At 47.6% G+C, this 26,872-nt stretch overlaps 1 protein-coding gene across 3 annotated transcripts in view; it reads right to left on the bottom strand.

The window, feature by feature from the left end:
- Positions 1-26,872, bottom strand: part of E4F1 (E4F transcription factor 1) — a 1,100,649-nt gene that overhangs the window by 260,714 nt on the left and 813,063 nt on the right. For all 3 annotated transcript variants that reach the window (XM_069647347.1, XM_069647348.1, XM_069647349.1), the window contains 2 exons: positions 9,423-9,528; positions 8,655-8,872 (listed from right to left, as the gene is read on the bottom strand). In XM_069647347.1, coding sequence (XP_069503448.1) covers positions 8,655-8,872; positions 9,423-9,528 — 324 coding nt within the window. The remainder of the gene's footprint in view (positions 1-8,654; positions 8,873-9,422; positions 9,529-26,872) is intronic.

Genomic DNA, 26,872 nt, shown 5'->3' with positions numbered 1-26,872 from the left:
ACCCAACCTTTGGTATAAGCTTGTACTACACAGTTTTGGTAGCGTGTTGAGCAGCCAGGCTTATCTCAAGAGCGGTCAATGTGAGCTGTAGTGGGGTTACACAGAGATGTGCAGTTACAAGTATTAAAATAAACTCTTACACTCAAGGTTTCTTGAATAAACAACTATTGATTTATTTATCAGTCAGTTAGAATAAGCGTTCTTCAGAAGGGAGCAATATAATAGTAATACTCAAATACACTTCATGAAATACACACTCTTAATATCTCTAAATCAGTAGATGCCCTTTTGAGATGGCCCACAGACACTACCTACACCCTCAGGTGACTTCAATTGCTAGGGTGCCAGGGACATTAATATAACACTGTTGCATTTAGAATCAGATATTAATAAGTCAAAGGAAAAGATTAGTTAGAACATATAAGAGACCACAATTATTCTTAAGCAGGCAAATACTTTTGGATACTCCAAGAAGAGTCATTCAATACAATAGGCTAAGCCAAAGTCAATGGGCAAAAGTCTTATATAGTATGAAGCACTTCTGGTAGTTAAGTGGAAAAGTCTTTGCACAAGTTCTTAGGAGTCTTTGATGAAAAGAAGAATCAAATGTAGGGCCACAAGCTGATTAGACTTGTGGGTAGTAGAAGATGCAAGCAACTCTACAGCAAGAGGCAGGTTCTCTTAGACTTTGTACAGTACCTTTAAAATGAAGAAAAGATGCAGCAGATGACTCCTTTTCCTGTGCAGCTCTGCAGGTCTCACTGTTCCTGGGACTCAGTCAAGGGGACAAGAGGGAGGACGTCGGGGGACTCCTGCAATGCACTGGGACTGTCAAAACTCGCAACTGGCAAACCTCACTTTCAGTGGCTGTTCAGCGTTTCAGCTCCTCGCGTCTACCGCAAGTAGCAACACTGCGGTTTCTGGCTGTCAAGATGGACTTTCCTTGCTTCTAGGGTCCCACACTCTATTGAGGTGGCTCAGGCTCGATCAGTCCTGCTTCCTGGGAGACCCGAGCATCTTCCTGGAGCTCTTGGCCAACGTAAAAGCAACGCACACAATCTGGTGTTCCTCTCCCTGGCTATACGGTTTCCAGCAGCAACTCTGGAAATTCAACCAGCTCCGAGATGGATGACCAGGTGGCTTACTTTGGAGTGGATTGGTCCCAACAACTCAAGGGGAGAAGTCGTCCTTGCAGGGGCTTCTCTGTCAATGCGAGCTTGGCGTTTCGGCACTGCAGCAGGGCTTCACCGGGCAAACCAACGGTCCAGGAGTTGCAGCAGGCGACCTCTTCAAGTAATTCTTCGGTTCCTTCGTCCAGTGGTCGACTCTGCCCTCCAAGCCAAAAGACTCACCTTTTATTCAGTTCTCTCCCATTCATTCCAGCCCAGCTGTAAGTCAGTCAGCAGGGTGGCTGTCCTTGCCAGACAATCAGGCGGCCAATCACCACAGAGTGCATTTGGGTCTCCTAGGAGGCCAAGCACAGGGAGTTTCGGGCACCTCCCTCACTTCCTGCCTACCCCAGACACCCTGGAGCCAGAGGCGGGTTTCACTCGTGAATCCCACCAAAGGCAAAGCGAACAATGGGACCAAACCTGGTTTGGCGCGCAGAGTAAATCTCAAGAAGGACCTTTCCACAAAGAAATGGTGAAAAAAGAAGACCGGGACCATTCTGACAAAAATGGCACCCTTGGCTGCTTCACTGCAGCTGCGAACGCAGCCGCCGTAAATGCACACCCCGGTAGTTAAAACGAAACCACTGCAACCAGCCATTCAGTGAGAAATGGGTAACAAAAAATGTTACATGAGAAGCTAGACAAAGGGCATACTAGGTAACCGATACAGCCCCCTATTGTAAGATAGTGTGTGCTGGGTCTAGAAAGTTACAAATGTAAGTAAAGTCAATTTCACTTTACTGCTCTTGGAAACAGTAGTTTATCCAAGAGAAGGTATTTAAACCGTTGGGAAATCTGAAAGACATCCCTGGGCCGCTGCACTAAAGGTGCTGTGTGACCTAATGTAAAACATGATGCCTATGGAGTTTGTCAGACTCCACAACCAAAAGAAACACTGTTCAAAATCACATTAAAAATACACGAGAGAGTGGGAAAAAGGGTCTCACTCTCTCCAGGTTTAGAAAAAAATAAAGTCCTAAAAATCCAGCAAAGTTGCTGGGGGACTCTAAGGTGGAGGGAATTGGCACATTTCTGAGAATTCTCCCTAACAAAAGTAACTTGTTCTTCGAATGAATTGTGCCCTCCAACGTATTCCTCATCTTATGGTAGACTCCCAAAGCAGTATTATGTTCTTTTGGAGGAGGGAGTACGAATTTGAGAGTCATAGTTCATCAAGAATGGAGCATAGAATTGCCTTCCCAAATCTTCCCTCATTGTTGTGTCTAAACAATTAAGTTTTGTAAACGCGTGGATGGTGGACCAGGTAGCTGCCTCGCAGATATCCTTTATCGGAACTCCCCTCTGAAGGGCAGAGTAAGTTGCCATGCTCCTAGTGGAATGAGCCCTTAATCCCTCTGGGGATCTTTCCCAGCTAGCCTGTAGCACTCCGAAATAGCTAGTATCATTCATCTGGATAGTTTGTTTGGTAACTGAGATCTAGTTTGTGTCCTGCATAACCAATGAAAAGTTGGTTGTGCTGTCGCAACTTTGCCATTCATGACACATAAAAGCTTAGAGCTCTCCTTGGATCGATTCTATGAAATCATTCCGCTTCCTTGCCAGGATGAAGTGGAGGATAGAAGGCTGGAAGCACACTTTTCTGTGCTAAGTGGTAATCCGATACAATCTTGGGTAGAAAAGAGGATTTGACCTGAAGGACAACCTTCTTGTAAAAGGTGGTAAACTGAGGTTTACAGGATAAGGCCTGCAACTCACTTACCCTGCGGGCTGATGTTATTGTTACTAACAAAATAGTTTTGTAAGTTAGCAACCTTAAAGGGCAGGAATGAAGTGTCTTGAAAGGAGCACACGTCAAAAACTTTAAAACCAAATTAAGGTCCCAAGTTGGGATTTGGAAAGGTGTAGGAGTAAACACATTTGTGAGTCCTTTAAGAAATTGAGTTAAAGGTATTTTGAAGCAGGATGCCTCCTCCGAGGTGTGCTTGAATATGTAAAGTGCTGCTAGATAACGCTTGATTGGTCCAATTCTGGAGTCCCAGATTTGCCAAATGCAACAGAAAAGATAATACTGTAGGTGTATCGCATTGAAAAAGGTCCACCTCTTTCTCCCTACACCAGCTGCAGAACTTGTTCCAACGGCAGCAGTATCAGGATCCTGTTCCTGTGCTTCTGGCCGAAAGCAAAATCTCCATTATGTCTTCCAGGAGGTCCCAATCCTTGTATCTCAGCCTCTCAGAAACCATGCGTGAAGGCTGAGTGTCTTGACATCAGGTTGGAGAACCCAACCCTCCTCTTGTGAGATAAGGTTCTCTCTTTGTGGAAGACTTATTGGAGGGCAGATGGAAATGTCCAGAAGGTCCAGGTACCATGTCATCCTGGCCCAATCCGGGGAAATTAGGATAATGGATTTCCTGAACTTTCTCAACCTCCTGATCACACAAGGAATAACAGAGACTGGAGGAAACGCGTACAGAAGTGGAAACGCCCAGTCCACTACGAACGTGTCTCCTAGAGCTCCTCTTGGTGGTGAAGTTCCCTGGAGCAGAACCGTTTGCACTTGCGGTTTACACTGGTCATGAACAACTCCACTTGAGGGGTTCCTCGAAGGGTGAAAATCTCTTGGACATCCTGAGCTAGTTCCCACTGGTGGAAAACTGTGCTCTGCCGCCTCAGACCGTCCGCCACTGTGTTCTCCTCCCAGGCTAGGTGAGCAGGCGATAGGGCGATTCCTTGTTGAATTGCCCAGAACCAGAGCTGCATTGCCTCTATGCACAGTGGTAGTGACCCTACTCCTCCTCTCTTGTTCAGGTAGTACATGGCCACTGTGTTTATCGTCATTATCAGGATATTCTTTCCCCATACAGGGGGTAGAAAGGCCTTCCAAAAGGTTGATGTGCAGTTTGGAATCCGATGGAGACCAACAACCGCTGATTGTCAGACTGTTGGCAAGGGCTCCCCACCCTGTGAGTGAGGTGTCCGTAAACTACTGTTATCTCTGGCCATGGTTGCAAAAAACGTTCTCCCTTCAGGATGTTGTCCTTGCAGGCCCACCACAGGAGATCCTGTGCTACTCTGCCTGAAGCCTGAAGAAGGTCTGACATCCTGCCTGAAATTGGGACCATTGAGATCCGAGGGCCCATTGAAGGGATCTCATTCTCAGGCGAGCCTCTGGCACTAGGAAAATGCATGAGGCAGAGCAACCTCAAAAGGTGCCGGAAGACGCTGGGCACTCTGAAACTTGGTGAGCATCTGTAAAATGTGTTGAGCCCTCACCTCGGGTGGCAAGGCTTTTCCCAAGGATGCATCCAGGACCGCTCCAATGAACTGGAGTCTGAGATGGTATCATGTGGGACTTCTTGTAATTGAGGGAGAAGCCCAGTCTGTGGAGAGAGTGGCAGCTTATGCCGAGATGTTCCTGGGCCTGTTCGGGTGAACATGCCCTGATCAGCAAATCGTCTAGGTAGGGATAGGCGTGGATCCCCCCCCACCCCTCTCCTGAGTTTCACTGCCACTACCGCCATTAACTAGGTTAGCCCGAATCGCAGAACTCGAAACTGATCATGACAACCTCCAACAGCGAACCTCAGGTTACTTCCTGTGATTGTGATGGACTGACACATGAAAGTAAGCATCCTGGAGGTCCAATGATACCATCCAATCCTGGAGCTGGAGCGCCTGAAAGAACTGAGAAAGTGTGACCTTCTTGAACTTGTCCTTCCTGAGGAACTTGTTCAAGTATCTCAAGTCCAAGATAGGTCTCGGTCCTCCATTCTTCTTGGGGATTAGGAAATAGGGAGAATACAATCCTTTGTTACTCTTCATCACGTTCTATAGCACTTTTCTCTAGCAGGGTCAAAATTTCATGCGACAGGAATGGATCTGGAATATTTAGAGAATTGCTTCTCAGTGGATGATCCGGAGGTCTCTGTATGAAGAGGACGTCAGTAATCCTGGGCTGTTTCCAGTGCCCATGCAGCCAAAGTAATACCTCGCCATTCTTTCAGATGTTGTGACAGTCTGCCTCCCACCGGGGTTGTCGTGAGTCACGACCACAGAGGTTTTGAGGCGGCTGAAGTAGGCTGATGGTAAAGACGCTGCTGCTTGGGCGGGCTATGCACCTCTCTCTCATCCACCAACAAGGGAATCTTCTTTGTCCTCTTTGACCAGCCTCTCCTCTTGCTCTTGCAACTGAGGCATATTAGTGAAAAAAGACCTTCCCCTCCAAGATGATCCGCTGGGGTGAAAAGGCTGTGCCTGCCTGATGGCGGCACCTATGCACTTGGCTGCTGCCGAGATCTACAGATTTTCAAGGCTTTCGTCAGCCTTATTAACAAATAAATGGGAGCCGTCAAAGGGCATGTAAGGATTCTAAATCTGCGTATGACAGTGCTTGGCGCCATAGCCCTGCTAATGCTGTCATCAGTATTCAGACCTGATTGCAGAGACTCACACATGACCTCCTTGCCATCCCTTATCAGTTCCAAGAAGCCATCTCTTTCCTCCCTTCAGGGATATGATCGGCCACCAAAGCTGCACTGTTAGCTGACTTTAAAGCCATGCTGCTAGCAGAAAATACTTTCTTTGCCCATGAGTCAACACGTTTATCATCCCTATCTGGGGGTATGGTTGGATATGCAGCTTGCTTGGAGGCAAATGTAGCTGCTTGCACTACCAGACTTTCCGGAGTTGGATGTTTTGACAGGTAGCCAGGGTCGCTACTGGATGGCCTCTATTTTTCTGTGAGATTTTTATTTACTACTGGATGGACGCTGGAGCCTCCCAGTTTGCCACAACCATTTTTTTGGAGTACCACATGAAAATGTAGTGTAGGGTCATATTGAGGACCTTTGCCTAATATGTCTGTAAGGTCGTGAAGGAGCTGGTCTACTCTATCCTAGGAACTCTACAACTCTGGACATTAGGCTTCTGTATGATGCATCCGCATGATCAGCCGGGTCTAGTTTTCGAAATCTAGCTCTGGGGAGGTGTCTACCCCACTAGCTGTCTGCAGGGGTATCATGTAGCTTCCTAACCCTGGTCTCTTCTGAAATGAAGCATTCAGCAGAGACATTAGTATCTTTATTAATACTAGGGGTATCCAATTGAAGACCACATGGAGGGGTTTCATATGAAGTTTCATAGCCCTCATATTGAGGATAAGGACCTGAAAAAATCCTTTTTAGGTAGAGGTTTAACAACCTTTTCTTTTTCTTGACTTTTTTGAGCCGGCAATGTATTTTTTTGCATCAGTGTTGGTGGCGCAGACTGTGTCGGCATCCGTGGCGTCGATGGTATCTATTTGTCCTAAGACTTGAGATTCGAGGGACTCGACAGGTTCTTCAATGATTTCTAGTCTCACCGAGCACTCGAAGACTCTCGAGAAGTCTTAGGCTTATGACCCGGTTTCGAGGGTGCACAGGATTTTGCCTTGGCCTTCTGCTTGTCATCGAACGTGGCATGGCAACTTTTCTTAGGTTTCAAGGAGGACGGGGCCTGTACCTCAAAGATTTTAAACATTTTATTTCTAAAGAGGTCCCACTTATCTTTGGAGGAGGATTTACTCGGGGAGACTACGCTCCTTTCCTGAGAGTTATCTGAGAAAGAACGAGAAGAAGAATGTGATCTAAGCCTTCTCTTTAAATTTTTAGTGTCTGCCCCTTGAGTGGGATTGTTTTCTTTTTTTGTGAGATGAATCTCTCGACTAGTGTGGCATGACCCAAATTGTAAAGGCGTGGACAGGGATTTGTGGACAATCCTACCCACTGACAGTTTAGATTTTTGTGCTTTTAAGGCCTTACCTGTCATCGACTGACAGGATAGACAGTCAGCGTGCTCGACACCCCAGGCACCAGATGCATATTTTATGCGGCTCCAGGATGGACATTTTGGTGCTGCTTTTTAGGCAATTTTTGAAGCCCGTCTTGGCAGTAGTAGGAGTTGATGAAGAGGCGTATCAAAATGTTTTCGCGGAAAACTGAAGCGTGTCGTAAATCTTTGAAGCAATCACATATGCAAAAAACAGAACTGAAGCCAACAGGACCTGCGCGTCTTATATGTACTCAACGATGACATCAACCAAGATGGAGGCCCTCAAAAGGAAATCAGGTCAACCGTCTAGACGCACAGCGCCCCCTGCCAAGAGGAGCAATATTTCCGAAGCAGCTGAACCTGGAAACAAAGATATCATAAGATGAGGAATACGTGGGAGGACAAAATCCATTTGAAAGTTAATTTTGAGGGTGTTCAGCCGCCCCATCCAAGAGATGGTACATGCCCCCACATAGTCATTTCCACATACAGTTTTTCAAGCATTCAAGGATAATTAAGGTCACAAAACTTGTCCAGGGACATAGTGATATTCACCTCTAAGTAACGTATTATGCGTGTGTGGCCTTGCAGGCCACTTCCTTCCCGCGCTGTAAGCTCCCTGGGCTAAATGTGCGCTTACTGTCTCAGCCCTACTGTACTCTTGACCCGCCACCTTCTCTGTCCACCGCCAGCTGCCGAACGCTAATTATGAGCCAGAGGCAGCACCAGTATCTGTAAGTCTCGGGGTGTGATCGCAGAGCTCCAGTCCTTCTCGGCATTCGTCCTCTCCGCCTTAGCACATGGATCGGGCCCACTGCATCTCAGTCTCCTGTACCCTCCCTCACACAGCTCTTGGCCCAGTATCCCTGGGGAGGAGCTTTTGCTCAGCCCTGCCTGGGGTAACAGTCTCCCTGATCTCACCACTGCTACTTCGCATGCCGCTCTTTTCGCCTCACCCCTTCATACATTTCCAGGGCAATAAATGCCTCAACTCACAGGCCGCTTTGGCACCGGACTTCCATAGTTTTACCAAGTTGTAGAGCGAGGGTAGTCGGATCTTGTCCTTCATGCAGCCATCTTGTTTCTTGCCCGCTGGTGTTTTTTTTAACCTTGTGGGTCCCTGTTCATCTTTGTACTGGTGTGTGATAATTGACAGCGTGATTGGTTGTAATTTTTTCTATTTGAACCGCATGTGTCTGAATAAGTACTATGTATGTGGTGAGCCAGGTGGACCATGGCATGAAAAAGCTGGCCCGCCATCTTGGATTTGCTGCTCATTTTCATTCATGCAGGGGTGCTGGCATTGAGGGTTTGCAGAGGAGCTGCATCCCTCCACAAACCAGCAGAGATGGTAAAAAGGGCATACACAATGTCCTCTGCACAGTAACTGGTAGAGATGCTCTTGACCGGTCTTCTCTGGAAAAAGTGTTCATATTTCTGCACAAGGCCAAAGGGCCAATGAGGTTGCCCTTAAAGGCCCAGTGTTGGGTATGTGGTGCATGGGGCGGTCCCCTGCCAAATGAGCAGGATTAAGTTATGGTGACCAAGTGATCTTCTTGATAGCTCCAAGGGTCCTTTATAGATTAGCTTGGGGAGGCAAATAGCCACCTTGTGCACCCGACTAACTATCCCCTGAGTTAGCGGGAGGCTTCCTCAGAGTAAGTAAATCACTTCCTGTACTAGCAATGTGAAATAAGCCCCAAGTACACTGACCTTGGTTTTGTAACGCTTGCCACACTTGGAACAGGAGAAGGGCCGATCGTCAGAATGTACACGCATGTGTCCTTTCACATGTGCAATAGTCTTATACAGCTTGCCGCACTCCCCACATTTGTAGCGCCTGTCACTGAAATGAACACCAAGATGTTTTTTCAGCAGGTGCCACTTGATGAACTCTTTGCCACAGCTGTTACACTTGTGAGGTTGGATGCCTGAAAAGATTGCAAGAGAAATACGAAGTTACAAAGCAGTAAAAACAAACAATATTTTATTGCATAAAGTTACAAGAACATCATTAAATTATTAGTTCAGCCCTTTGCGGAGAATCAAATAATGGTAAATTGGTCTAACCATTGCAAGGTCTGCACCTGGTTTTGCACTCCACAGTTCTGTATGCCCATATTTCTGCATTCACTGTGGCTATGGGAAAATGTGTTAGGTAAAACCGATTGAGGTTTCTCTTGGGAATCAATGTATCAAGTTTTAAATCCTTGGTGGGTGAAAAGGTGCTATGACAGAGTACAGGGTATGAAGGAAGGTTGCAGGGGCTTTTCACATGCAAAAAGATCTACAATTTGTATGCTGCCGCAGAGCCTTACATGCTGATCCATGTTTGCTGACTGGCTAAGCTTAAAATCCACTTCAGTGAGTAATACGGAAGGACCAGCACACCATGCCTGCCTGAAATGAGCTTGAATTACCAGACATCAGCACTATGCCCTCTGCTTGAGTAGCAACGGTGGCTTGGCAGAACATTCTTACCCTGATGGTCCTGCAAGTGGATTCTGAGAGCATCGATGACAGGAAAGACTTCATTGCAGTGAGGGCATGTGTGATTCTGAAACCCATTTTCTGATGTTCCATCTGTCTATTGTAAAGATAAAAGTAAAAGGCAGTGTTGTCATGGAAAAGTGTATCAAGTTCATCAAAGACATACTTTAACCAGAAGGTAGGAAGGAGTAGAAATGTACTAAAGCTGCAACAGGCAACAGAAAAAGGTAACGCTAAGCAAAAATCATAATGCCATATCACCAACACCTGTGATTGACTGGCAAAGTGAAAGGGGTAAACTAAAACCATTCTTCTCTACTGAAGACTTACGAGATAGTTGCTGTATGTTCATACTTCATGTTTACCATAATTGTCGTTGAAATGTAGAATCTCGGCCAACACAAAATGGACCCTTTGCGGCAGACCATATCTAATACATTCATTTCTTTTTTCTTCATCATCGATACACCCATTAGAAAACTAAATACACCTCTCCATGCTGTACATGGTGTGCAAAGGGAAAGCAGAAAGGCTTACCTAACTAAAATACAAAACATTTTACAAACATGGGTAAAAATGGCTTCGTTCAACCCAGAAAATATTGACTCAAAAAACTTAGAATTTGGAAAAAGGTCTAAAGTCACAGGTTTTAGCCCAATTAGCAGTTTACTGTCTCAGGGTGAAGGCATCTGAAAGCGGTTTGTTTCTGGTTTCCAAAACAGTTCAGCTCTGCAATTAAGTTTTGCCTCCAAATCAATGAAGCACGTATTAAGCAAATCAGGATTTGGAGAGATTGGCAAAGTGCCACTTCTATGCCCAGAAAAAAGAGCTAGAGTCATGGCCCAGACATTGAATTAGCGGCTGTCTGCTTGCCTAGGTTGTCAAGTCCCGTGGGATCAGCTGGGTCCACCCTCCTCTGTCCCCATCTGGATCTGGAGTGGTGTGGCCTCCGGCTGCTTTTGTGAAGTCTGCCTCTGCTGACTTGTACAGCCGTTTTATAAAGGCTTACGACCTCCACTTCAAGCTCATCTGATCCACAACGTTTCCCTTTTAATCAATCATAACAAGTGGGTTCATTTATTTAATCAGATGCCTCGTGCTTCCCATTGAAGCTTGAGCTTCTTCGAGAGAATAAACGGTTAGGTTAATGTTTCTTGAATTGAAGCCAATTTGACTTTGCTAGGTACACGCATTTAATCTGGAACATGGCTCGAAAATCCATGCACAATGGTGTTCCATCTTGGAAACCAAAAAACAGTGCCGGCCCATCCATGGCTGCTTTCAGCAGATCTTACAAATGTGCCATTTGGTTCCATTTCTCAATGACTACCATGTATTCCAAATGTTTCCATAGGTAACTGCAGTTTAGGTTTTATACTGACCCCACTTATAATTACAGCATATTAGCAGCTGCTTCTTATGACTGATGGGTGCATGGGCCAGGCTGTTTTCTTTGCGTGACATCACATTTGAATATAGTGGATTGCTCAGTTTTTCTATAACACGAACATTTTAAAATGGCAATTATTCAGACTAACCATTTTACAATTTACAAAGCCATGCTATTTGTGAGAATGTAAATATGTTTAAATTACAATTCTGCAATGAATCTTTTCAAAGTAACAGGTCATTTTTCAGTAAACCGCTTTGCCATGTTTTTAAATCAACGCATTCTTTGCTCTGTGATTTCATAATAAAGTGAGAGAAATAACAAGTCACTAAGCAGGCTCCTTTTGACAGAGTCAAGACCCTGTCAAGGGGGGGAAGACCGGGACCCCACTCAACTGGTGGCAGGAGGCTCACCAGAACAAAAGCCCAAGCCAGCCATGTCCAAGATCCAGGTGGAGTTGGGCATATAGGGCATATGAAACTGACTATGCGCCACAAATGTCTTCACTTTTAGCACTGTTTATCTCCCAATACCTCTTAGTATATTTTCTGGCTATGATTATCTTTTGGTTTCAGGACTCCAACTCCCAGAATGCACCTGGGAGCAACAAAGAAGACGTGGACCAGATTCAAACACACACGACAACCAAGATGAACGATGAGCCTACACCACAATTCAACAGTGACCAGCATCTCAGAAAAACACAGCTTGTCAAAACAGCATAAAAATGAACTTTCAGACATACAGCACGCCAAAGAAACAGCACGGAAACCATCAGACTGTTGCTGAAAATGGGAGGTGTGGAGTTAGAGGGGTGTATAAAAGCCTCTCAACTCGAACACACCAGTTGGAGAAAAGACAATAACTGATTGGTGGAGACAGTCAGGTGAACATTGCAGCGAACACTGCAGCCAATGGAAGGAGAGGGGAACAGGGGCGAACCAACCCCACAATATGAAAGGAGACGGAAGGAAAGGGAGATTATGGGTTGTTTGGGTGAGGTCGGAGGAGGTGAAGGTGCACCAAAAGATCGGGCAGAGGGCGGAGTGGAGGAAAGCTGGTGGCAGAACTTGAGCAGAGTAGTGAGGTATTTGTGAGGGAGAGGGGCACTACGCGTAGCTAGTGTAGTGTAGTGAAGGAAGCATGGAAAGGGGTGTACAGAAGGTGAGAAGGCAGAAAGATGGAGATAGTGTGGGGACAGAGTAGGGGATTGGTGTAGTAGTAAGAGTGCAAGGGAGTGGGTATTATGAGGCAGAAGGGCTAATAGAGATTAGTGTAGGAGTGGGGTGCGAGAAGAAGTGTGCAGGAGACAAGTGGGGAAGATGTGTGAAAAGTGAGTGAGTATATTGGGAGGGTGAGCAGGACACTACACCCCTGAGTAAGGGGGAAAGAGTAGTTGTAGGGAGAGTAGGGGTAGTGGGTAGGAGAGAGTAGTCAGAGAAGGAGAGAAGTAGCGTAGAGGAGATTAGTAGTGTGGAGGAAGGGAATAGTAGTGCGAAGAGGGGAGTCAAAAGCAGTGGTAAGATTGGAGAGAAGCTAGTAACATCGGAGGGTGGAAGTAGGTAGCAAAGGGAGAAACAGAGGAGAGAGACATAGGACATAGAAGAAGAGTGGCAGTTGGACAGGGGAGAATAGGGCAGAGGAGTAAAATAGTAAGGAGATAGAATGGGGCTTGAAGATCTTACAGCACATTCATATATCACTGTAGAGTAATAACACCACAGATATATGGCCACTTAGGAAGTCCCTGAGAATGTTCAGGCATACAGGTTATTAGACAGTAAAGGTTTGTTGTCCTTGCAAATCCAGATTACCAAAAAGGACCTGGTTTTAAGATGGTGTTGTGTTGAATCACAATGTAGATATCTTCCTCAGTCTGTGCATCAGTGTCTTCTTTGCAGCAGTTTAGTCCCATGGTCTGAAATCATAACTCCCAGAGCTGTGCTCGGCAGGAGGCACACAGGAGGAACTGGTGATGTCTTTCAGGTACAACGGATTGGGTAGTCTTGGTGCGTCTAGTCTCTTCTTACTCGGATTACCAATTGCTGGTTTTTGCTCAACTGAGATAGAGATGAGGAAAGATGAGTCAGTTCTCACTGTAACTTGTAGTTGCGAGTACAGCAGGAAGCAGTTTTCCAGAGTCTTTCAAGGTGAAGACCACCTTATAGCAGAATGTCCTTGTTGCTCTTCAATTCCGTTCAGCATAGGGGATTTGAGTCGTCACACTTTGTTGCTTTATTCTCCTGAAGAGAAAGACCTGGAGAACTAGGGTTGATCCAGCTGCAATTATGGAAAACAAAGGTGAAATTCCAGTGTCCATTCTGGACAAGAAGTTGAGGATGCCTGTTCCTGTATTGAAGCGCTGTTCCTAAAACTGACTCCATACAAGGTAGAGCTTTCCAGGATTGTGCGCATGACATCTGACCATGTTCCAGTGCTGTCCACAATGAATTTATCCAGGTACCCTGCTTTATCAGCTTCTTCTTCAAATGTCTCAGTTGTGCTGGCAATTATCATGCAGTTAATGATGTGTACCAACCTCAGTAACACCAATGGAAACTGGAGATTGCAGGTGCATGGGTTCAGCATGTACTGGTGGTTGAAGAATGATTCCACAGCAATTGACCACATGGGTGACAGAGACCAAGCTAGCAATGTCCATGCATACCAAGGCATGTTGCATTGAACTAGACAATGGAGGATCTATTGGGTAGCAAGTAAGATCTGCTCACAAATTTCTCAACACTTACTGCACTCATGGCACAGACTGTAGAATTTGAGAACAGAACATAAGACTGTGTTCCTATGAAAACTTGGCACTTACATTGCTGGGTGCCAACGCGGTTTTAAGGTTTGAATCCACCTGTGCCACACAGGCACGTTTGTAGGGAATTTCATAGGAAGTCTTTTCGCAGTGTTTTTCTACTTGATGGTGTAGTGCTCGGAAAATTAAAGATGGTTTTGTAGGTACTGGAATGTTCAAGACCCAATGGGTAGCCCAAGATGTTACTTCTGTAACCTAGGCCACTTGTGGAAAAAAGTATTTCCTCACTACACTCAACAGTATGTATGTAGTGCAGAGCTGTAGACAGAGTAGGGCTTAAGTGGGAAAGGCCCACCCTAAATCTGAAAATACACACTCAGTGGTTTCACATCACCTCGCGCATTAAAGCATGGCACGTTCATTGCTTATCGCACCAAAATGTATTATAATAAACAGGTTACCTGCTCGTCCAAAACATTCAAGGACCACATTGACACCCTTGCTTCTGCTCTGGCTGACTTCTGCAACCGTTCCTTTGCCTCTGGAGCCTTCCCCTCCCCTCTGAAGCCATCCCTTGTGCACCCTCTTCTGAAGAAGCCCACAGCCGACACCTCATGCCCGGCTAACTACCGCCCAAATCTCCATCACTCCTTTTCTGGGCAAACTCCTGGAAAAGCTGGCGACTCCCAGCTAAATCTTCACACTGACTCGGTTGGTGGTCTCCAGGACAATCAGTCTGGCTTTAGAGCTGCCAGATGCACGGAAACTGCTCTAATTAACATTGTGAAGATCTGCTCTCCAACCTTGACTAACATTCCTTCTGTCCTCATACTACTCGATCTCGTCTGCCTTTGACAAAGTCAACCATGCCACCCTGCTCATCCGTCTCTGTGATAACCTGGGTATCACCGGTCAGGCCCTGGCCTGGCTGACTTCTTTCCTCTCTGATCGACCCTCTGAGGTCCAACTTGGGTCCTTCCTTTCCTCTATCTCACTTTCTACCTGTGGTGTTCCCAAGGGGTCTAACCTCTCTCCCTGGCTTTTCAACCAATACCTGGCACTCTTTGGCCACTGCGTTGCCGCCCTTTGCCCCAACTTTCAGTGCTATGTGGATGACACTCAGCACGTTTTCAAGCTTCCCTCTGCCACTTCCTCTCCTTTCATCACCGACTGTCTTTCTGCTATCCATGAGTGATGTGCCTCCAATGATCTCTGCCTTAATACCAGTAAGACATAGATTTGCCTCATCGGCACACCTACACACTTCTTTCCCATCACTTTCTGGCCGGCCTCCCTTGCCCTCTTCCTGCGCCCACCTGTGAAGCTAAGAACCTCAGTGTCTTCGACTCCACACTATCCTTTTCTCCTCTCATCTCTGACATATCTAAGAAGTCAAACTACCAACTGCACCTCATCAGAGGCATTCTTCCCTTCCCCTCCTTCCCCCAGAAGCTTACTGTTTCTAGAGCTCTGGTTCTCTCCAGGCTGGACTACTGCAACAGCCTCTTTCTAAATCTGCCTGCTTCTATGCCCCGCCCTCTGCAACTCATCTAGAACAAGACTGCAAGACTTGTCCTTGGCCTCAAGCCCTGGGATCATATCTCTCTAGCGCTGAAAGCTCTTCATTGGCTGCCAGTGGCTGCAAGGATTCAATTCAGTGCTTTTTGGGGCCTGGGTCCAAAATACCTTCAACTCTCTCTCCGTAAAAACCTTCCTACTCAAGCTCTTCATAGCTCCACTTCCAAATCCCTCAGGGTCATTCGCTTCCCCAAGCAACGAGTTGGTGGTAGATCTCTTTCCTCGGCCGTGGCTTCCCTCTGGAACCTCCCTGCCACTCTGAAACTTGAGGAGAACCATCACCTCAAGACCTTCCTCTTTGCTTCTGCCTTCGCTCTCCCCTGCTGATCTGGCTGCTTCGGGATTGTGCACCTGGTGTTACCCTCTGGTCTCGGGCCCAGTGTCATGATCTCTGCTTCCAAAAGGTCAGGGTTTTCCCAACTCCCTTGGAAGCAGATCCATAACCCAGGTTCCGAGTGCCAACCAGTCCCAATTGGGACCTTTTGGACAGTGGCACCAGGCTCATAAATATGCCCAGTCCCAGCGCTGGAAGCGCCGGGCTCATAATGCTTGGGTGGACTTACCTGCAGCAGACCATGCTGCTTACTTGCCTGCCAGTTGAGCCTCTGATCCTCTTCTGTTTGGAACTACTTTTCCTGTTGGGTGGGGCAAGAGCCACTCCCTAGATTCAGAACACTGGAACTCTTCTGGAAAGCAGGAACTCTTTTCTTACCTAGGCGTGGCTGTGGAAGGAGACACCTAAGCACTACAGGAGGCTATTTAAACCACACCCGATGGATGAATCTTGCTTTGCGTTATTCTGCATCCTCTGCAGCAGAACGCTCATCGTGCCTTCTGCATCTGATCCTGGGCCTAAGGAAAAAGGCTTACCATCCTGAATCCAGTCTTCAGCAACACCTATAAAGACAAGAAAGAACAGGTTAGCATTACGGTCTTCAGTGACAGCTCTTCACTTACCTGGTCCATCGGCTGTCACCAACACCTCGCGCTGCATTTCGGCATCTGAAAGACAAAGGCTTACCTACTCTTCGTGCACTCCGGAGGTCTTCACACTGCATTCCGGCATCTGAAAGACAAAAGCTTACCAACTCTTCGCACGCTCCGGAGGCCTTCGGCGCTGCATCCCGCATCTGAAAGACAAAACAAGGTGCGTTTAAAGACATTGGGGAACTTTAATACTCACGTGCCATTACTCCTTTCCACATCTAACCCAGTGGGTATTCCGGCACCCTGCAGCCGCTCCGAACTTGTACCTGCAAAATAAAAAGCCAGTTAGAGCGCATCGTGAAGCAGGCAACAAGCGCTTACTTACGTGCTTCCAGGCGCTTCTATTCATCACACGGGCTCCATCTTCAACTCACTTCAGCCCGTCATCCGCCATCGCCGGAACCCTGCAAAACAAGAAACATCATTACTAAAGACTTTAAAGACATTAGAATTACTCGAAACTTACCGTTCGTGCAGTAAACGACGGACAGCAATCCTCTGAAGTCAAGAGGCCTGCTCCCCTTATCCAGTGAAGAAACTGGTTACAGCACCCTGCCCCGAGGCAGATGGAGAGCACGGCGTTCACTTACCTAAGGTGAGAGCGTTAACCTTTGGGGTTCTACAGGAGAAGAGAAAGGGAAGAAGAGAGAGAGATTCAATAACCCAGTTCCTTAATCCCATATTTTCTATCTGCAGACATCTTACCCTTCAAGTCAGACATACAGTGCACAGAGGTCCAGCCCAAAGAGCCAGCCATGTGTTACACATCACCTTTGCAGATACGGTATACGCCCAGTCAAGACCGGCGCCTCTACGGGAATCAGGTGAGCGTTAGACCCAGGTCCATGCCCTCCCAGCCACTCACCCGCACTATCGTTGGCAACCCTTGCACTTGGGTTTGTATCGGTTAACCTACAGTCCCCTTGCCTGCATTTACCAGACACCCCCTGTCTGCGCTCAAAACCTGCACTTGCCAACTTGCTGGCTACACTACCCTCTGTTGTTGTATCCCATGTTCAGCACTTTTCCACCTCCCCCCCTCTCCTCTCCCCTGCACTTGCGCATTCTCAATGTCATTGGGCCTAGCAAGACCGTTGTTTCTATACGCCCATGTTCCCCTCCATTGCCTCGTTTCGCTCTGAAACACTTGCGTATGAGCGCAATATAAATAAAATATTATATAGACCTTTTTTTAGTGCACACTGGCTGCGTGCCGAAATGCCCACTGTGGCCCGGGCACAGTTAACAGTGCTAAGCAACCATCTACCATCCCAAGCCCTGATGCACTGCAGTGCCGACACCTCCCTCTTATTAGTTCTTCCAGCGCATGTCAGCACCTTGGATTCCTCTGTGCCCACTGCCCCGGCCAGCCTGAGAAGAGAGTATTAGGCAGACAGAGGCCCATTTAAGGACGCAAGGTAAGTAGTTACAAGTGACAGTGAGTGTATGCATGTGTATGTAATGCATGGAGTGTCTGATGTGTAACTGTGTGTAGAGTATACAAGAGTTGGGGTGTGAGAGTGACTTTCTCTGAATGGAGGCTGTAGCTGTGTGTTGAATGTTAACAGTCTGTATGTGTGATTGTGCGTGTCAGAGTGAATGAGTGCATGGAGAATAGGTTTTTATGGTTGAATCCGGGCGGGCAGGCAGTGCATTCGTCAAGTGGAATTTGAAATGGGAGGGTCCGGGGTAAGGGGGATATAGTTACGTATCTGGAAAATAGAAGTGGTGAACATTTTAAAAAAATATATTTTTAATTCATTTTCTATAACCAAAAACAACAATAACCAGACAACTGTTACATAGTATAAAATTATCCATTGCTTAATACCATTCCCCTTATACCTTCCCAACCCCCCTGCCCCCTTAGCCTGTATGTTCCTATCTTTGTTCATTCAACCACACGGTCTACAGCTTCCTCTTGTATGCCTTGTGTGGCACCATCTGTTTCATGCTGTTCGAACAGTGTCACAGTCCATTCAATCCATTGAAGAATGTCAGTTCCCAATTCTTGCCTTTGTACCCCCAGCGCTTTCTCCCACACCCCAGTTTCCACTATTGCCCACTTCCTCAGAAGTTCCCACCATTTATCAATGCTGGGCTCTGAGGTGGCTTTCCATCTCATAGCAATGCTTCGTTTGGCTAGTATGTAAATAAGGTCTTTCATTTTTGCCACAGTCTTCTGTTTGGCGTTCCTCTTAAACAGACCTAACAGGCAGGCCTCTGGGGACTGAACATCTAACAAAATGCCCCCTCAGGCTACCTTGCTCGCCACTTTCCCCCAGAAGGCCTGAATCACCCGGCAACCCCAAAACATATGAATCAATCCTGCATTCTCCTCTGTACATCTGGGACACACCTGCCTGTGGGCCCTTTGAATTTCGCTGTAGCTGCAGGAGTGAGATATGCTTTTTGCGTAACATACAATTGGATTAATTGTAACCTGGCGTTCCTGGAACTTTCTTATGGTATAGGGCAATTCTATGCCATTCATTCTCTTCAAACGTTCTCCCCAGGTCCTCCCCCCACCTGCCCTTACATTTCAATTGCGCTATCGCTGAGCAGTCCATCAATACATCGTAAATCCTAGAAACAGCATGTTCCCCGTCAGCAATGTTTATAAGCTTTTCCAAATCTGTGCATCCAAGAGTCTCCCCTGTGTCTGTTGGCCACCTATCTTTTATGATATATAATATCTACACGCGCAGGAGAAATTGGCCCTCGTGTATGCTCGTGCTCTGCCTCAGCCCTGCGAAATCCAGCCATTCCCCTCGTTCTGCAAGTCTCCTACTGTTGCTATTCCCTCCGCCTCCCAATATGTCCTCCCTCTCTTCCGATGCCCATGCTTTTTGGACACCACCGCTGCTAGAGGCATCTGAGGCGATAACAAGTCGCCCATTGCCATGAATTTGCTTACTTTCCGCCACACCTGTATCCCTACCTTGATCAGATAAGGGTATCCACCCTGCTCCTTCGGGAAAACCCAAATCAAGTCCCTAAGAAAAAGACTTTGCAACGCTGGTTGCAACAGATACGTGTCCCCGGTAGGGTCGTCTGCCATCCAATGCACCACATATTGCAGCTGGCATGCCAGGAAGTATAGTTCAAAATTCGGGACTTTCAGTCCTCCTTGACCTTGCCAGAGGAAGCCCCAGCATGCCTTGTCTAGTTCTGTGATAAACTTTCTTGGGATATTGTATGGGACATTTCCAAAACAGTGCCTCAACCTCGGAAATACCACCATTTTAAGTAATACTGCCCTGCCCACTACTGACAGAGGTAGTTTCCCCCAAAATTCCATTGATTTGATCAAGCCCTCATTGGCCCAGACTGCGTTAGCCTCATGTTCCAGCTTAGGATCCCGATATATGTTTATTCCCAGATATCTGAAGGAGGCTGTACTCCATGGCAGAGGCAGGACCGGAAGTGCTGCGTCACTAAGTCTCACCATCCCCGCCAGGTGGAACAAGCAGGACTTGCTCTTGTTTATTCAGATCCCTGTTAGCGTGCTAAAATTGTCTAGCACCTCCAAGACATATGGCAAGTTTTCCTCTGGGTCCTCGAGGTACAGTAGCCTATCATCAGCATACATGGACACTATGTGCCGCACCCCATCCATCTCTATGCCTTCATCACCATATTCCTGTCTAGGAGTGCTGCGATGGGTTCCACAGCCGGTATATATAGCATTGGGGACAGCAGGCACCCCCTGCCTTGTCCCTTTCTGCAGTTCCCATAAATCAAAGAACGTGAAGCCCGTCCTAACCCTGGCCATCGGCTTGGTGTACATCAATTTCACCCATCTCATGTACTTCAGCCCTACTCCCATTCTCTCCATGGTGGTATAAAGCCAGTCCCAATAGACTGAGTCAAACGCCGTAGTGGCATCCAATGAGGCGATAGCACATTTCTCGGCCCTATCTTTTGTGCAGAAGATTACATGACACAGTCTTCTCAAATTCGCAGCTATGTTCCTCCCCGGTACATACCCTATTTGATATCTTTGGACTAGTGTCAGTATCACTCTCCTAAGTCTGTTCGCTAGGAGTGCAATCAAGATCTTGCTGTCTTGATTTAGCAGAGACAGCAGTCTGTAAGAACTATCATATGTGTTTTCCTTGTTCGGTTTGAGGAGCGGAATTAGGACAGCCTCTCCCAACTATCCGGGAGACAACCCAGCTCGTATGCCTCATTGTATTCCCCGGGCCAGAATCGGAGCCAGTGTGTTCATGTATGCCTTATAAAACTCCCCGGTTAGCCCATCCGTAACCTGGGGCTTTCCCAGAGGGTAGTTTTCTAATGATGACAACCGACTTCCTCTGGGGTAATTGGCTCTTCCAGAAGGCCCAATTGGTGTTCATCTAGCCTCGGCAGGGTGATCAAGTCTAGTACATCCTGTATTCGCTCGTCTCTTTCCTTGTGCGGGTCCCTATACAGTTCCTTGTAAAATTCAGCTAAAACTTTGTTTATTCCATCTTGCGTGGTGACTGCCTCCCAGTCTGCATCACGGATGGTATGTATCAGGGTTTGTACTTTCCCATCTTTATATAATCAAGCTAACATTCTCCCGGGGCTTATCCCCTTGCGCATGACTCCTTTCAACATACTTCACTTAATGACATTTCCCCAGCCTTTCCCAGTGTGTCATGCACACCTGCTGCAATCTGATCTCCTCGCTTAGTTGGTCCTGCCCCCACCCCCATCGTCCTACTCCTAACAGCTTCTTTTCTGTGTCGTTGAGGTCATTGGTAATGACTTTCTGTATTCCCTCTTCCGTGGCTATCATCTCGCCTCTGATCACCAATTTAGATGCTTCCCAAACCGTTCCCACCCATTCCACACTGCCTTCATTAGTCTTAATAAACTCAGACGTGGCCTTCCTAATATGTCCAGGAAGGCCTTATCATGTAAAGCCTTGCTTCTCAATTTCCACGTGGGTATCGGCGGTCTGGGGGGCACCACCAGCCAAACTGCTGCTAGGGGCGCATGATCTGATAGGACTCTGGCCTGATATTCAACCTCTGCAAATTCCCGGATACATTCTTGTACCGCAAATAATCCAACCTAGTGTAGACTTTATGGGGTGTGGAGTAGTGTGAATATGACCTCTTATCTCCATTGATTTTTATTTTATTTTTTTTGGATTTGTAGAGCACACTACAGCCCAAAAACATTGAGGCGCTAGAGCAGGAACGTAAGAATGCTTAATTCAGGGTTACAGGAATGCCGCCCAGCAGAAGTAATCTTGGTACAGGATACTTGGTTACATATACAAAAGTTAGACACGGTACAGGTTACTTAGTTACAGATACAGAGGTAGATACAGGAGAAAAACGTGCAGTGTCATACAAAGAGCCTGGTTTTGATGGCTTTCCGAAAAGTCGCATGAGAGTCAATTAGCCTGATATGAGCAGGGAGGGCGTTCCAGTAGGTGGTGGTCATAGTTGGGAAGTTGGTACCACCCGCACAAACTCATGTTTGAGGAACGTTTATCCTGTTAGAGTATGTCGTTCTGGCTGGCCTGGAAGCAATGGGTTTGGAGATCCTTTGGACCAAGTAAGGGGGTGCCAGGTCGTGGAGACACTTGTGCGTCAAGGCAAGGGTTTTGAAAACGATCCTTTGCTTAACTGGTAGCCAGTGGACCAGCCTCCTGAGCTCTGCGATATGATCCCTGCGTGAGATGCCTGTGGCAGCCCTAAGGGCATTATTTTGAACTAGTTGCAGTTTAGCAAGATTCTTGCCTGAATTTCCTACAAGAATTGCATTGCAGTAGTCCAGTCTTGATCCAATTATTGTCCTGGCGATGGTGAGGCAGTTCTGTTGGGATAAGAACGGTCTTGCTGCATTAAGAAGTTTGGAGTGGTACGCTGAGGAAAATGCTATGGCATTAACCTGCCTGTTCATGGTCAAGTTAGGTTCCAAATAAATCCCCAGGGTCTTAACCGCTTGGGAGACAGTGATGGGATATTATCAACGGTGAAGGAGCTGCATTGCTGGTCCAATTTGCCCAAGGTGGACGGGGAGCCAATTAACAGAGGTTCGGTCTTCTCACAGTTGATGCATAACCAGTTTTCTGCCATCCAGGATTGGATTGTTGAGTAGATGGAATGAGAGGGGGATGAGCACCTGGGTGTCATCGCCATAGTTCGTACATGAGATGCCCAGGGAGTCCAGGATTTTGAAGAGGTTTTAGAGGGTGGGAGCAATGCATGAAGCCTGGGGGAACCCACATTTAATGATGCTAGGGTTGGCACAAGAGGATTTCGGAGAAGACCGTCATTGCTCTTTCCTGCAGAAACAAAGTTATCCAGTTACAGGCCCTTGGGGAGAAGTTAGCTGCGGTGGAGAGGTGATGGCAGAGGGTCTTGTGATCCACCAGATCATAGGCAGCGGATAGGTCGAGGAGAAGGAGCGCAGGTTTGCCTGCATCTCTGAGGTCATCCATTTGGTTTTTGCAGTCGAGGAGGGCCGTTTCAGTGCCATGTCGCGGCCGGAACCCTGACTGCCGGAGACCAAGAAGATGGTTGTCTTCAAGGGATTTTTGTACTTGCAGGTAGGCTGCTTTGTCCAGGATTTTTAATAAGAATGGGACAGTGGTAATGACCCTCTAGTTCCCTGGGACCGATGGGTCTAGGGACTTTTTTTTAAGGAGCGGACAAACCCATGCTTCCTTAAGTCCAGTTGGGACATGGCCAGATTGGAAAGAGGCCTTAATGAAGCTAGTGATAAGAGGGGCAAAGGAGGGGGCACAGTCCTTAATGACCTGAGCCGGGCAGGAATCCCCTTTACAGTTGGACGGTTTAATGGATTTGAGGAGGGCAATGATTCAAGTTCACTCATATCCTTAAATTCAAACATGGGGGATTGTCTGGAGTAGGTTACTGGTCACGGGCTGCTCTGATTGTTGGCTATCAGGTTGGTAAGTGCCTGTTGGTGGTCTAGGATTTTGGTATGTAAGGTGTCCAGCTTATCCAAAATGGCAGATTGGATTACACCAAGCCTCGTCCTTTAGGAGAATGGGAGGCAGGGGTGTCCAGCTCTATGAAAATGGTAAAGATTTCTTTTGTCCCCGATTTGGCATTAGCTATCCTGGTGTGCAAGGATGAAGCTTTTGCCTTAATGGTGGTGGTTTTATAATCTTTAGACATAGCCTTGAAGGCTGCTTTAGTAGTATCCTTAGGGTTATTTTTCCAAGTAGTAAGCGCAGCCCTTTTTTTGGATCGCAACTCCAGTAGCTCCTGGGTGAACCAAGCATTAGAATGCTTCACTTTTTTGGCTTTTTTAAAAGGTAAGTGGAGCCAGAGTGCCGATAGCCTGGGTAATGATCCTTTTCAATGCATTTGCGAGTACCTGAGGGTCATTGGAGAAAGGGGGCAGTAGCGCGGGCACCATGAGGTGTTGGGTGAGATTCTCCTTCGTGAGCTGCCGAGAGCTTCTTGAGAGTGCAGCAGGGAGAGGGATGGTTGGCTTGGGGGGGCCCTTTACAGGTGATGTCAAATTTAATGCAATGGTGGTCAGACCATGGAATGGGAGTAATCTCCTTGCCAAGGAGGGAACAGTTATGGTGGGACACCCAATCTAGCGTGCAGCCTTTAATGTGGGTGGGCTAGGAAATGGCTTGGAAGAACCCTAGGGTGGAGAACGCTTTATGTAAGGCAGTGGCGTGGGGATCAATGGGGTTGTTAAACCCTAGGTTAAGATCATCCAAGAGCATGACTTTGGATGAGTTTTTTAGGTTATCTGAAAGCAAGTGGATTAAGGCTTCCTGAAAATCAGTGGTGGGGCCAGGAGGGCGGTAGACGATGTGGAGGGCAATGGTACAGTTAGGGGAAAGCTTCAGTTTGAGCAGAAGGTAGTCAGAATTCTGACCAAGGTCCCCTTGAATCCTCCTGATAAGAGTCTCCCTGGCGATGACGGCTACCCCCACCCCCTCTATGAGAGGAACTGTCTTGTCTATAAATGGTGTAACCATTTGGAATGGCAAGGGTGAGGGAAGGGCCAGGCATCTCATTCAGCCAAGTCCCACTGAGGAACAGTAAGTCGAGGTTGTTCCTACTGATAAGATATTGTACATCGAGGGCGTGTGCTGGTAGGAAGCAGGAGTTGATCAAGGCACACTTCAGTGGGACATCCGCCAAGGGGAACAAGGTGGCAGTGGGAGGGGATACAGTGTCCTGAAGGTCAGGTGCGGTGGGCTTAGGTAGGGGAAGGGCAAGGCTGTCCGCAAGTGAGGTAACAGCACTGCAAGGCAATTGTGGTAAATGGGCAGCAAGGCCAAGTACAGGTGCAGTAGAAGCCACAACATCACAAGGCAGCTGCAGTGTATGGGCAGCTAGCACAGATACAAGTGCAATAACATCAATACCATCACCAGGTTATTGTGGTATGAGGGCGGTAGTTACATCAATGGCATCACAGGGCAATTGCGGTATGAGGGTGGCAGTTACATCAATGGCATCACCGGGCAGTTGCGGCAAGAGGGCATCACAGGGCAATTGCGGTATGAGGGCGGCAGTTACAGCATCATCATCACAGGGCAGTTGCGGTATGAGGATGGCAGGCACAGTTACAGGTGCAGTGCCATCAGTAACATCAAAAGGCAATTGCATTATGTGTGCGGTTGATACAGTTGAGGGTCTCGGTACGCAGAGGCAGGGCGGCGTGCGTGGGTGTAAGGCCTGTCTGCGAGTTATTGTCAAGGGCCTGGAAAAATACTTGCCGTAGTGAGGCAACGCAAAGGTTCGGAAACATGCACCTTCTGGTGGCGATGTTGCAGGCCCATGGGTGTAAATGACAGGGGCAGATGGCAGCAATGCCTTGCCATGCTTGGTAGGCAGCTCAGATTGTGGCAGCGTGTTAGGCGGCAGCAAGGGTATCGGCCCAGGCGGCGGCATTTACACGGATGGAACCAGAGAGGTTAGAGAAGGGCGCGTATCTTTAGTGAAAGTGAGGGAGCAGGAGCAAGCTCCTTCAGAAGTACGGGGATGGAGGGGTGACTGGAGCCAGGGCGTTATTAAGTGGGAGAGAGGCGAGGCTCGTATCCATGTAAGACAGTCGGGAAACGAGGAGGTGCATCGTGGTGGGGCACGAGATCCTAGCCCCAACGCGCGCATTTCTGCAGACCAGGTTCGGAAAGGTGATAGGAGAGGGGTGAAACAATGTGTGCGAACGGAGTCGCTCATTTCTGTGAGTGGCTTGACTCAAGTGTGACGATATAGAGTGGCGAGTAGCAGCGTGACCCTTACCTTAGGCAGAAGGGCTGGAGCCAGCAGTCAGCACTGCAGAGAGTGAGCTTGGCCTTTTCTCCTGGCCTTCGCTCTTCTTCGGCTTCACCTGTCGGTGGACCTTCCCTCCATAAAAGGCAGGAGGGGAGGGACTGACCAGGCCAGAGGACCAATCAGAGCAACTTGTGAGGGCATGTTGTTGTCAGGTTGCCATACTAACTGCGGCAGCAGCCATCTTATTCTTTCTGTGAACCTCGTGGCAATTAATGGGCGCAACGGATGCAGGAGGCTTCCTCCAGCACTCCTGTGAGTCGGCTGAGGTCCGGACATCAACCTCCATATGTCCACTAACTGAAAGTGTTGCGTGAGGGTTCGCAGGACCTTAGCCGGTGGAGCTAGCCTTTTATGTTTGGTGTCTGACCGATCGATGGTGGGATCCAAAGTACAGTTAAAATCACCCTGCCAAATGACGGTTTCCAGCCCTTTAGGGGCCCAACCGTGCGTACAGAGACCTAAAGAAAACCGTGGCATCATGATTGGGAGCGCAAGTGTTGACTCTGCATACCTCCCGGTTTTCCAGCATGCCATGTAATATAGCCATCCTCCCCCTCATCTGTTTTGGCACCCAATCTCGTGAATGGAATATTGGGGCTAACCCATATTAAGGCCCCTCTTGCATAAGTGGAGCAAGTAGTGCCCACCATCTCCCCCCTCTCCATGTGCTTCCTACCTTTCTGAGTTTGGCTGCTTTTAGGTGTGTTTCCTGCAGTAGGGCTATCCCAACCTTTTGTTTCCTCAGGTAGGAAAATATTCTCAGCCGCTACACGTAACTATTCATACCCCGGACATTCGATATCATGATTTTTATCCCAGCACCCCTTTTTTTTAATCTTACCCTCAACCTCCACTGCGGTTCCATGACTGCTCCCCGTTATCTCTCGGCCAGTGTGTAATAGATTCTTAATTCCTTCAGGCTCCCCTTCAGACCCCCCCGCCACCCTTCTCCCCCCTCCCATCCCAAACATATAACAAAACTCCCCCAAACCATAACTGTCCAGTAATGCAATGCATTATTAGACTCTACCTGTTTCCGCTCCCTAAAATCCTGCACTAACCGGGGGTCCTGGTTACCAGCAGTTGGATACAATAGAGTACCCTATAAACAAAGGATATGGGGTGGTAGGTGGTCTCCTCCCCTACGATGGTGCTCCTGCCTTTAGCTAGCAGTCGTGACATCAGAGCCCTAGCACTTGCATAGAAAAGTAATCTCGCATTGGTCCACCCTGGAGAACGCCCACATTCTATTCCAGTCACTTCTTCGCTGCTGCAGGGCATACTCCCCCCTTCGCTTCTGTTCCCACTCGTCCAGTGGTGAGATCTTGGTATTATCCATCCAATCCTGAGCTTCAGAGGGCATCTAAAAAAACAGGGCCTTCCCAATATAGATTATTTTCAACTTGGCGGGGTATATCAACATACATTTCAGGACGGCTTTTTT

Source organism: Ambystoma mexicanum, chromosome 2q (genome assembly GCF_040938575.1).
Source record: "Ambystoma mexicanum isolate Mex_15411 chromosome 2q, UKY_AmexF1_1, whole genome shotgun sequence".
Taxonomy (NCBI): domain Eukaryota; kingdom Metazoa; phylum Chordata; class Amphibia; order Caudata; family Ambystomatidae; genus Ambystoma; species Ambystoma mexicanum.
This window is presented reverse-complemented; position numbering and strand designations above follow the sequence as displayed.